The sequence below is a fragment of the Myotis davidii genome, unplaced genomic scaffold (assembly GCF_000327345.1).
Source record: "Myotis davidii unplaced genomic scaffold, ASM32734v1 scaffold88, whole genome shotgun sequence".
In the NCBI taxonomy this organism is placed as follows: domain Eukaryota; kingdom Metazoa; phylum Chordata; class Mammalia; order Chiroptera; family Vespertilionidae; genus Myotis; species Myotis davidii.
Genome location: NW_006300377.1, coordinates 1,289,722 through 1,301,926, shown reverse-complemented (window position 1 = coordinate 1,301,926; position 12,205 = coordinate 1,289,722). Strand labels below are relative to the sequence as shown.

At 42.8% G+C, this 12,205-nt stretch overlaps 1 protein-coding gene across 2 annotated transcripts in view; it reads right to left on the bottom strand.

Annotated features, from left to right (window-relative positions):
* Window positions 1-12,205, bottom strand: part of MTF1 (metal-regulatory transcription factor 1) — a 43,803-nt gene that overhangs the window by 6,664 nt on the left and 24,934 nt on the right. For both annotated transcript variants that reach the window (XM_006777268.2, XM_006777269.2), the window contains exons 5-9: window positions 11,067-11,140; window positions 10,488-10,624; window positions 7,155-7,232; window positions 1,579-1,681; window positions 298-893 (exon numbers count right to left, since the gene is read on the bottom strand). In XM_006777268.2, the coding sequence (XP_006777331.1) occupies window positions 298-893; window positions 1,579-1,681; window positions 7,155-7,232; window positions 10,488-10,624; window positions 11,067-11,140 (988 nt within the window). The remainder of the gene's footprint in view (window positions 1-297; window positions 894-1,578; window positions 1,682-7,154; window positions 7,233-10,487; window positions 10,625-11,066; window positions 11,141-12,205) is intronic.

Below are 12,205 nucleotides of genomic sequence, written 5' to 3'. Positions count from 1 at the left end.
GGAGTTGTCTGAATGCGTGCCTGTCCTAGATGACAGGAGTAGGCTGCAGGTGGAACATTTGTTCAAGTGCCCACTGCTCGGGAAACGTAAGCCTGATTCTCTGCCGCCCTTCTGTAGGTACCAACCACAGCATTCCCTGGGTTTACACCACCTGATCCTGGGAAAAGTGACCGAGAGACACAATTACATGTTTCAGAGCCTGACAGCCATTTTCCTTTTTTGAAGCAAAAGCCTCTGAACATGTCCCCTATGTAAGGACACTTCACCCCCCTGGACCTGCTTATACATAATACTTACCATTTGTTCTTGGTTTTGTGGTGAACTGGTGGCACCATTCAATATCCACTGTAAGTTCTGTTCTCCCATGACGAGGCTGGACTGCAGGATAGCCGTGCTGGGCGTCGGGGTGATGGTTATAGTGGGATTATTAGTTAGGACAGAGTTGGCACCCAGGGGTAGAGTCTGGACCATGGCTGGCAGGGGTTCAGTAGTACTTTGTGGTTGGGGCGCTGCTGCCACGGCTGACGTCACTGCCGCTGCTGACGCAGAAGCCCCAGCAACAACAGAAAGTCCTGTTACGACGGGCTGCGGTGCCTGAGGGTGCGGAAGAAACTCTTGATGATTAGCAGCAAACTGTGTGCTGTGGGGGACAGGCACTTCTGGAGGTTGTAAGAGAGCAGGGGGGTTGCCAAATGCAGCTTGCTGGGAACCAGGTCCTAAGGAGGGAGCAGGCGGAGGAGCAGACGGTGCTGAGGCTGGTAGTAGAGGCTGAGGTGGCTCGGAGATGCCAGGCTGCAGTACAAGTGGAAGAGATAAAGATGCTGAATTTCCTGTGGGTGGCGGAACATCATTGACTGACTCTGCATCACCATTAAAACTTTCAATCAAGGCAGCTGGCAAAAAAAAGAAATAGAAACATATATACATATCCCAAGCCTTCGATGAGCCACAATAACACAGTCACTAAGAGCTAAACCAAAGACAGCTGAAGTCTGTTGGAGCCAATTCCTTCATTGCTAGCAGGCTGGCTTTCTGCCTTTCATTTAATGGCACCTCTGGTCCAAGAACCAGGCTTCACAATCACCCGCACTTGCTAAATGTGAAGACCTAGTGTAGGTCTTAGCTTAAAAAAACGCGTCGTAAGGCTTTTCTACAAATGGGGCTTGACATCCTTTCTGGCATGACCAGTGTGCACGCTTTCTGACGACTGTGAGGCTTCAGGGAGATTCTCATTCGAACAGTCTGAGCTAAGCCGGTGGATCCTACCCTCTCACAAATGGGTGTCACAGCAGAAGACCTCACAGTTCCTCTCATTTTTTAAAGCCAACAAGAGCTTTTGGAAAAGGAGACCCTCCTCTTTGAAGGTCTAGGGAAAAGCAGACCCTCAAGGAGACCCTTGCTGAGGGAAGTAGGGAAAAGATGGAATTGAACTGAAGGCCCTTACTTTTCTAACCCCTCACTGAAAGTCACTTCATTCACAGAAACTGAAGTGATCTTTCACATGCCTGTCATTCAGAGTCAACGTGTGACTCCCTTCCCAGAGCTGAGATCTGGGCAGGAAGAGACTGTGTAACAAACCTGTCTGCTGAGGATCTTCCTGAATTGCCGTATCATCTGAATTCTGGAACATGGACTTAAAGATGGTTGCTGGTGAAAGTGTGCTGAGGTCCTGGCCCTGTGTCTGACAGACAAAGACAAGGATGTGAGACCCGCATCGGAGGCAATTCTTCGCAATGAGAGGACACAGAGCAGCAGCACCACCTGATCTTCTGAGGTGCTTCTTGTTTCTAACTCTTCCTTTTCAGGTGACATTTATGTCCCTAAACCTCAGACACGCAACACTGGGCCCTCAAATACGCTAAAACAGAACCTGATGAGCTGACTAGCAGCTGAATGCCTGCTTCCATACGGCTTTCCTGGAACACAGGCAGGCTTGTTCATTTATTGTTCATGTGCTCCAGCTACAACAGAGCTGAGGAGTTGTGACGAGACCGTGTGCTCTACAAAGTCTAATATATTTACTATCTGGCCCTTTACAAAAAAAGTATGTTGACCCATACTCCAAGAGACCAAATCCTACATAAAAATGGGATTGAATAATACCCATTACCTGCAACTTGTTTTTCTCATGTAATATTTTGTTAATAACTTTCAAGGACATTACATAACATCTATAATATTCTAATATGTATACCTGGTAATGAATCAACCACTATAAAGAACTTTGAATGACAGGCAAGAGTGATCCTTTTATATGCACCATTTTCTTGTCATTACATTGATTCTTTGTAACTTACAAATAAGGTCAGAAACATTTATAAAGATAAAATGTGAAATAAACAAACACATATTACTCTGAGGAACTGAGTCTTGACAAGCACTAAATAAAATGACCACCTTGCCCTAGCTCAGTGGATAGAGTGTCAGCCCATGGACCGAAAGGTCCTGGGTTCAATTCTGGTCAAGGGCACATGCTCGGGTTGCAGGCATGTGCAGGAGGCAGCAGATCAATGATTCTCTCTCATCATTGATGTTTTTATCTCTCTCTTCCTCTCCCTTCTTCTCTGAAAGCAATAAAAATATATTTAAAAAATAAAATAAAATGACCACCTCCAGGCTTCCTGTTAGTTAAGGGAAGGGGAAAACACCAATTCTTTTATCTGCAACCCACCTCCACTCATTCATTTTGTAGGACAAGAGTGACAAAGGCAACCTCCAAGAGTCTAGACAAGTCCTAGAAATAAGTGAAGCGTGCTCTCTGTCGGGAGGCTGGGACAGAGAGCACGCACCCCGTCATCTGGGCTTCAGTGGAATCCTGCCACGTGGTTCTGCAGGCTGGGGAATACCAGAGCTCAAGCACAGTCCCAAATTTGGATCATTTGGTGAAGTCTACTGACTTGTCATTAAAAGCAAGTAACTGAAATCCATTTAAAAACACTGTATAAACCAAACAAAACCTATCTGCAGGCCAGACTTGGGCCCAGTGCCAACTTGTACTTTAAGGCCATTCTGCAACAACTCTGCTTGTGGGGGGAGAATCGCTCTGGGGCTGGGCAAGGTGTGCTGAGCAGAACAGTCCACCCATCTAGAGGTCCTCAGAGAGGAAACTGCCCTTTTGAGCCAAGAGAGGCCAATTACTCTAGCACAGCGGTTCTCAACCTGTGCGTTGCGACCCCTTTGGCGGTCGAACGACCCTTTCACGGGGGTCGCCTAAGACCATCCTGCATGTCAGATATTTGCATTACGATTCATAACAGTAGCAACATTACAGTTATGAAGTAGCAACGAAAATAATTTTATGGTTGGGTCACATGAGAGATTGTATTTAAAGGGCCAGAAGGTTGAGAACCACTGCTCTAGCATGACTCCACCATCAGGAAGGCTGAGAGGGGAAGTTCGGTGGATCGGATTGCCAGGATGACAGAGATGAAGGCAGAAATCTATGTGAGGCTTCCAGCTTCCATCCACAGCGGGTTGAGAATCGCAGGCAAGACAGTGGCCCTCAAAGTTTTCATTGTGATACAAAGAAGTACATTTTATATTATCAAGTATATATATACATATATATTTCATATTACATACATATCCATGTGTATAACTGAAATGAAAGTCTAAGAAATAGAAGCTTATCCTTACTATACACAATGTCTTCTAATACTTTCTATTCTGTTGATGTCCTTAAAATGCTGATTATAAATACTATTTTATAACCCAATAATGAGGTACAATCATTTCTTGTTGTTGTTAATCCTCACCCAAGGATATATTTCCCATTGATTTTTAGAGAAAGTGAAAGGAGAGTGGAGAGAGAGAGGGGGAAAGAGAGAGAGAGGGAGAGGAAAGTCGATGTGAGAGAGACACATTGATTGGTTGCCTCCTAACGGGGACCAGGAATCGAGCCTACAACCCAGGTATGTGCCCTTGACTGGGAATGGAACCCGCAACCCTTTGGGTGAGCAGGCCAATGCTCTATCCCCTGAGACACACCGGCCACAGCAAGGTACAACCCATTTTGAAAAATAGTGGGCTAACAACTACCACTAAACTATAAACTTTGCAACTTCCTCGTGGTTGTTTTTTGGTTCTTCCTGTTTACAAATCATCAACAATAACGTTGACTGATGAGCCTGCATGACTCCAAAAGATTATGCACAAGAATGTTCATAGCACTATTCATCATGGCCCCAAACTAGAAACTACCCAGATACCCAAGGGAAGTAGAAAGAACAAATTATGGTGTATTCATTTACCATTTGATTTTAACAATCAATTTTTTTTAAAGCAAAGTAAAGCAATGCAAAATTAATCTTATGACTTCAAGGAATTATGGCCTTAGCTTGAAAGGCTAAAAATGAGACTATTTCCAATTCTGGGATAAATGCTGGGCAGTAAGGGCACAATATGTAATGTAACCCCAAGGGATAGAGCAGCCTCTCTCTGGTGGATGTAAATAGTAGGAAAGCAGTCCTGTTTTTTGTAAGTACGCACTTCATGTCCCTCATACCAACATTCTTCCCCGGTGACCCCAGGGCTCCAGAAAGGTCCTCAATCATTCGTCACAGCCCTAGCCAGGAGTAAACCCCTAAACTATTTAACAATCTGAGATTAAAGAGCTATTATAACCAGAAATCTTAGGCTGCACAGCTCAGAGGTCAACCAGGCTACCCAATACAGACATTTCTTTTAAAGCATTAGCTCTGAAATATGAATATGCATGAAAATCATATGAAGTGCTTATTTACTATGGTTTGTTTGTTTTTTTCTTCCGATTGGTTAATTTCTACTGACCTATTTTCAACTTAACTGATTCTTTCTTCTGTCATTTCCAATCTGCTGCTAAGCTCATCCAAGTGAATATTTTATTTCACATAAATTTTCAGTTCCAGAATTTCCAGTTGGTACATTTTTAAAAGTCTATTTCTCTGCTGAGATTTCCTACATATTCAATCATTATAAGCATATTCCTTGGAGCTACTTAAAAATCCTTGTCTGCAGTCCTGCTGGTGTGGCTCAGTTGGTTGGAACATTGTCCGTGCCTGCAAGATTGCGGGTTTGATTCCCAGCCAAGGCACATACCTAGGTCACGGGTTTGATCCCCAGTGGGAGGGCATACAGAGGCAACTGATCAATGTCTCTCTCATCCATCGATGGTTCTCTCTCCCTCTCCCTTTTTTTCTTTCTAAAAATCAGTAAAACATCCTCGTGAGAATTAAAAAAAAAATCCTTGTCACCAAGTCTAACATCTGGTTCAGCTTGAGGTGGGTCTCCATAGGATTATATTTTCTCTTGAATAAGGATAAAAGTTTTCTGTTTCTTTTCAGGTTTACTAATTCTGGATCACACTGTACATTGCAAATAACATGTTACAGAAAGACTCCGGATTCTGTGACACTTGGAAGAGTGTTTGCTTTAACATTCCATCGACTGGGCTGTCCTCCAGCTTCACACTCTGTCTTCCCTGCAGTGGACAGCAGCTGCAATCTTCGTCCACCTCTTTAGCCTTAGCTGCGCTGCTTAGGGTCTGCCTCACACAGCCATAGTTCAGGGGTCAACTAGAGATCTGGACACAGTTTTCACAAAGACTTGGGGCTCTCTTTTGTGATTCTCTCCTTTCCAGGCTATGGCCCCTCATTTTCTAGGCGCTTTGGTAGCCCTGACCTCTGCCCTCTGGATTACCATGCCAGCAGCACTGAGTGTTTACTGAGTTTTGGCCACCTTGTTTGGTGTCAACCGAGCCGGCCCTGATAAGCCAAAAAGCCTGAAAACCCAGCCAAGTGCCTTTGCTATCTTTCAGGCGGCCCCTTCTTCCAAGTGTTACCTCTGCCTATTTGGGTTGCTCTCTGGTGCCTTTGAGTAGTTGTTTTTTATATTTTGTCCACATATATAGTTATCTTTTTAAAAATATATACGTATTTTTATTGATTTCAGAGAGAGAGAGATAGAAATATCAATGATGAGAGGGAATCATTGATCGGCTGCCTCCTGCACTCTCCCTACTGGGGATGGAGCCTGTAACCCAGGCATGTGCCCTGATCAGGAATTAAACCATGACCTCCTGGTTCATAGGTTGACACGCAACCACTGAGCCACACTGGTGGGGCTATCTCGTTTTCTTATCAGAGCTGGTCTGGTAAGAGCGACTCTGCCATGACCAGACCCAGGCCTTGGGGTGCTTATATAAAAATGCAGTGTCAGGTGCCACTCCCAGGGACTTGGGGCAAGTAAGGAAATAGGGAATGCTGGGGTGGCAGCAAGAACCTACATTGGCAGAAGTGCTGCAGATGACTCCACTTTGAGAAATACTTTTTCACAGCATTCCTGAGTCATTTAGTCTCTGTTCCTATTGCACTGATTCCTTCTTATTTATATGACGTATATAACGAGAAACTCTAACCTAAGCTATATTTAGCAAAGAAAAACAACAAAAGCTGCACACTAACAACCGGTGCTGGTGACACAGTAAAGCACACTCACGGAGCAGCACGAGCTCAGGCTTAATGCAGTGGTTGCAAGGCACATCACGGAGCCACGGGAAAGGAGGGGAAATTCCAAACAGAGTGAACTGGATAGCAGGTTGTCCTTTAGCAGGGGGCCCAAAGAGGAGGTTGCCTTAAAAACCCCAATGTGGGGAGCTCAAACAAAGGAAAAGACTGACTCAGATCAGACCGGCGGGGTTTCAGAAAATCTGGAGACTGGAATTCAGGTTCCCCCTTATAGGGGACTAATTTTAAGCTCCTCAAGGACGAACCACACCTACATTTTTACCACTACAAGCTCAGCATCAGTACACTGCCTGATGGAGTAGGCACCTGATAAATATTTGCTCAATGAATAAAGAAAGAAATATTTGGGGGCCAGGAGGTTATCAAGTGAGTGATCTGGGTCAAAAGGCATTAGGCATCAGAAAGAACAACCTCTCTATGAGAGCTTGTATTAAAAAACAAACAAAAAAACAAAAAAACAGAAATAAAATCAGAAAACCCTAAACCTTAAATAGTCATTTAGTCTCTGTTCCTACTGCATTGAATAGTAAGTAACTGAACACAACTACATTTGGAAGACTTCAAAAATTGGTCTCCCTCAATTTCCCCACCAAATTGAGTGCTCAGTTCTTGCACTTATTTTTCTAGTACCCATATTACAGGTATACTTACTGTATTGGAATTTTCTCGAAATTCAGAATCTGTGGACAGAAGACTCAAGTCACTCAGACAAAGCGAGTGATTTGCATCCTGTGAAAGAGAAAAAATTCTTACTGAGTACCCCCATAAAAACCAGGATTTATAGTAGCATATCATGTAATAAAACACCTGATTACAATGCCCCAAATGTCTAGATGTAAACCATCTAAACAAGAACTATGTGAATTACTTCACTTTTTAAAATCCTGATATTCTTAGAAGAATCACTTACATTTCTTAAAGATGATTAGTAAAGAGTTTAAGAATTATCTCCCAACTAAGGCTCTAGACCAGTGATGGCGAACCTTTTGAGCCTGGTGTGTCAGCATTTTGAAAAACCCTAACTTAACTCTGGTGCCATGTCACATATAGAAATTTTTTGATATTTGCAACCATAATAAAACAAAGATTTATATTTTTGATATTTATTTTATATATTTAAATGCCATTTAACAAAGAAAAATCAACCAAAAAAATGAGTTCGCGTGTCACCTCTGACACGCGTGTCATAGGTTCGCCATCACTGCTCTAGAATAACAAGTCATGGTAATATGAAATTAACAGTATTTGTATAATTAGTCTTATCATTTACAAAGTGATTTCACATAACCTCATTTGCTATTCATATAAAACTTTGAAGTGTTAATTTACATTTCCATTTGAAATGAGAAAATTAATGGGGAGTGGCAGTGAACTGTCCAAAATCACGCAGCTCATTCACAGAACAGAAACCCAGTGCTTCTAATAGAAAGTCCTTCTTCCTTCCATTACATCACTGTGTCCTCAATATGGGCAACTCAGGGGTCCTTCCTCAGAACGTTACTGAGGATTGACTATTAAAATACGGCTGCCTAGGCCAACTCTGAACTCTGGGTTTCTAGAATGCCAGTATCAGTTCACATATTTTGTGGTAACCCTGCTTACCTAATGGATTAGATGTTACCATTCATGCATGCATTCAACAAATATTCACTGAGCATCTACTATGTATTGGGCACTGTTCCAGGCCCAGGAATACAATAATGAACAAAACCAAGTCCCTGCAGCTATACAGCTTATATTGTAGCAGGAGTTTACAGTATGGGGAGGGGACAAGCAAATAAATATATTTGTATATAAGATGATAATAAATGCTACAGAGGGCAAGGGAATAGGGAATGCTGGGATAGGAGCTGCCCTTTTATTAGAATAGGAAAGGCCTCTTAGATAAGGTGGCACTTGAGCAGATACTGAAGGAAAGAGGGCATAAGTGGGAAAAGTGTTCCAAGCAGAGGATATAGCAAGTACAGAGGCCTGGAGGCAGGCTTGAGCTTCCCTGGTTCAAAGAACCACAGAAGGACAACATGGCTGAAGCGAGAGGAAGAGATGTAAATTAGGTCAGAGAAATGACGATGCCAGAGTGTAGGGCCTTGTAACACACTGTAAAAATTTTGACTTTAAGCGATACAAGGAACTACTGGAGTGTTCCGAGGAGAGGACAGACATTACCTGCCCATGGTTTAGAAAGATCACTCTCGGTGACATGTAGAAAAGTGTGTGTCAGGGCAGAGTGGGAGTGCCAAGAGGACCACTCAGCAGGTGACTGCAATAATCCAGGCAAAAGAGGAGAGTGGCTTGAATGAGGTACCCAGAAAGAGTGATCAGATTCTAGATATGTTTTCAAGGTAATGCTAATGGGCTTTGCTCGTAAATGTGAAGTATGAGAGAAATAAAACAACTCCAAGATTTCTGGCCCGTGCCAGTAGAGAAATAGGTGCCACTTACTAAGATGGGAAACCTGCAGGAGGAACAGGTTTGTGCATGTCAAGTTGGAGAAGAGCCGATGATATCTGGGTGGAGATGACAAGTGGGAGGTTGAATGGATAAGTCTAGAGTTCAGAGAGATCCAGGCTGAATATGAATCTAGGACTCAAAGATGGCATTTAAAGCCTGGGGCTGGAGGAGACTTCCACTGGACAGTGCTGAGTGATCCAGAGAAGAGGTCCGAGCACTGTGCACTGGGGCCTCCGATGCATACAGGTGGTCAACAGTTAAACTATCCCTGGATTGCTACCAAAGTCGGAAAACTGATCATGACCTCATAAATGCAGCTTAGCAGACAAAGACTCTCAAATCTTAACATTTATATCTGTTTTTACAGAAGAAGAAACCAAGGCACAAAGAAGCCATTTGCCTAAGGTCATCCGATTAGTGGCTGAGCTTAGATCTGAATTCAGACAGCTGAGCTCCAGACTTCACAACACATGCAGTTTTGCCTCTCACAACATAGGGATCGGGAACCAGGTTCTGGAATAATAAGTCTAATTACAAGCTCTGGATCCTTAGGCAAGTCATTTCTCCTTGCCTCTAGTTTCTTTATCAGTATATGGGGATAACAACAGGACTGACCTCACAGAGCTCATGTGAGAGAAAACATAAAAAAGCACTTAGCACAGTATCTGGCACACAGCAAACAATCAGTAAGTGTTATTATTGCTAATAAAACACAGGGAGAGAGTCCGTTTAAAGGGATCCTCTGTTGTTTAGAAGTTGCAAACCACAGAATTAAAGTATGCTGTCTCTCCCCAAATCAAAATCATATTATACACTTTAAGAACCTCATTATTCAAAAGAGGGTCAGTTTGCTTCTTTAACTATGAAGTAGTAAGATAATAATAGCACTCACTTTCTAGGTTTAAAAGACATATGGTAAGTACCCAATGCCACATTACCAGCAGGAACAGGAAATTCACCCTAGGGTCTCTTGGAATGAGCTGGGAGAGGGAAATACGGTGGAGGAACCTGTCAAAGACTAGACAAAATTCCCTAAAACTTTGCAGAGGCCTGTTCTGTGGTTTAGTGCCTTAAACTGGTGATTGTCAAACCTTTTGGTCTGCAGACAATTCAGAAGGGCAAGGGAACCCCCAGCCTCTTCCTGGTTCTCCAATGACAGGTTAATGGATGTGTGAGGTAAAGTATTAATTTGTGTTCCAAACTCAAGTACAGATATACCATTTTACAGATATGCATGGGAAAATACACGCTTTTGGAGCATCTGGCTGGTCCTCTGGAAGCCATTCTAGACCTCGGGTTTCAAGACCTCTTCCACACACAGGAGGGGGAGCTGAATCAAGGGCTGAAGCACCAAGTCTGGTGAGATTTCTGGCTTCTACCACCCCATCCCCAAGACATAGAGCTTGGCCCTGATTTCTTCCCTCTCACTAAGAGATACACAGAGATGATGTTTTGACCTTTTATTTTGATACACAAACAATGGTTGCTGTTCTGTGGTGCCCAGTTCAAAGCCAGAGAGAAAATACTGCACACCTCTGATCCGTTGTGAGTTGGAAGTGCATTGTATAAGTGTCCTTTGTTATCGTGACCTTTCATGTGACTTTTGAGACTGTACTGAGTGCTGAATGTTTTCTCACAGCCGTTACTGGGGCAGAAAAAGGGTCGTTCACCTGCAAGAATGACAAGTAGTGTTAATTTGACCATGAAGTCATTTCACTGAGTTAAGACACCTACTATTCCCTAAAAGAGGGAAGTATTCTTATGAGGGTTCAGGTTACCAGCTGTTACACATTAGCTAAATTAAATGTTAACCATCTTAATCCTAAAACTCAATGTAGAGCAAAGCACTGAGAAGAGCCTGCTCCGGGGAAGTTTAAAGAGATTAGTTTTCCCCCAGGTTCTTTTATTGAGTATCCTGGTACTGTTTTCATTTCTTAAGGTTGGATTCCTGAGTCCAACCTTTAGATCCTTTTACCTCTGAAAGTCAAATATCATAGGTGGAAGGCTAAGCTGATAAGGCTCCCTCCCTCCACAGAGCTCTACAGGTCTCAACAGAAACATCGGTATTTACTGGCTCTCTGAAGATGAAAATGAAAATGAACTTAAACTCACCAGTATGTGTACGGACGTGAGTTTTAAGGTGGTGGCTTGCTGCAAATGCTTTTCCACAGCCATCATGATCACACCTATATACGTGGTTTAAGCAAAAAGAAACAGCAGTGATCAGCTAATAGACCTTTATCTTCACATCTCTCGTAAATACAGACTCAAACTAAAATGTTCAGAACAGCAAGATCACGTCAACAAAATTGGATTTAGATATGGGAATGACAAGTCCCTGGAAAAGAAAGGTGACAAATCTGAGATCCGAGGGAGCTGATGGCCCAGGATAGTATTTCTTGTGCTACAGAAAAGGCACTTATTGAGAGCACTGACAAGAAACGCCTTTTGATGAATTACTTAACAGTATTCTATTGACAATGAGAGCCCATTGGGAAACCTACTGCCAGTGCAGGATTAGAAATACCAACAATGGGCACAGGGGCTCTCAAAGGCATGGAGCCTGAAACATAGCGCTAGAATAAAATCATTATCTATTATCTTCCGTTTACATCAGATCTACTTCTTCCTTTACTATCTTGATAACCAAAGCCAGAAATAATCTTTCCCTCCTATGGGTTTAGTTTCTTTTATGGCGCCTGTCATTTCTTATCTTGTTTTATCTCCTGTGTACACATTCGTTATCTGTCCCCCTAGACCAGGGGTGGGCAAACTTTTTGACTCGAGGGCCACAATGGGTTCTTAAACTGGACCGGAGGGCCGGAACAAAAGCATGGATGGAGTGTTTGTGTGAACTAATATAAATTCAAAGTAAACATCATTACATAAAAGGGTACGGTCTTTTTTTTTTTAGTTTTATTCATTTTAAACGGGCCGGATCCGGCCCACGGGCCGTAGTTTGCCCACGGCTGCCTTAGACTGTAAACTCTTTGAGGGCAGGGTCCATGCAGTTCTTGACACTGGCTGTAACTCTTGCACACAGCAGACATTCGATAACTATTTATATGGATGAATGTATTTTCTTGGAAGCCAAAATATTTTATTTCTTTAAATAGAAAGCTTCTCTAAAGCATTTTACTTTCTAACTACATATCATCGTCTCAAGTCCTACCTAATATTCAAGAAAAGTTAGCAATATTAACATCGCAAAAAATGCATATGACTGAACAGAAATCAGAGTCCCCTCAACA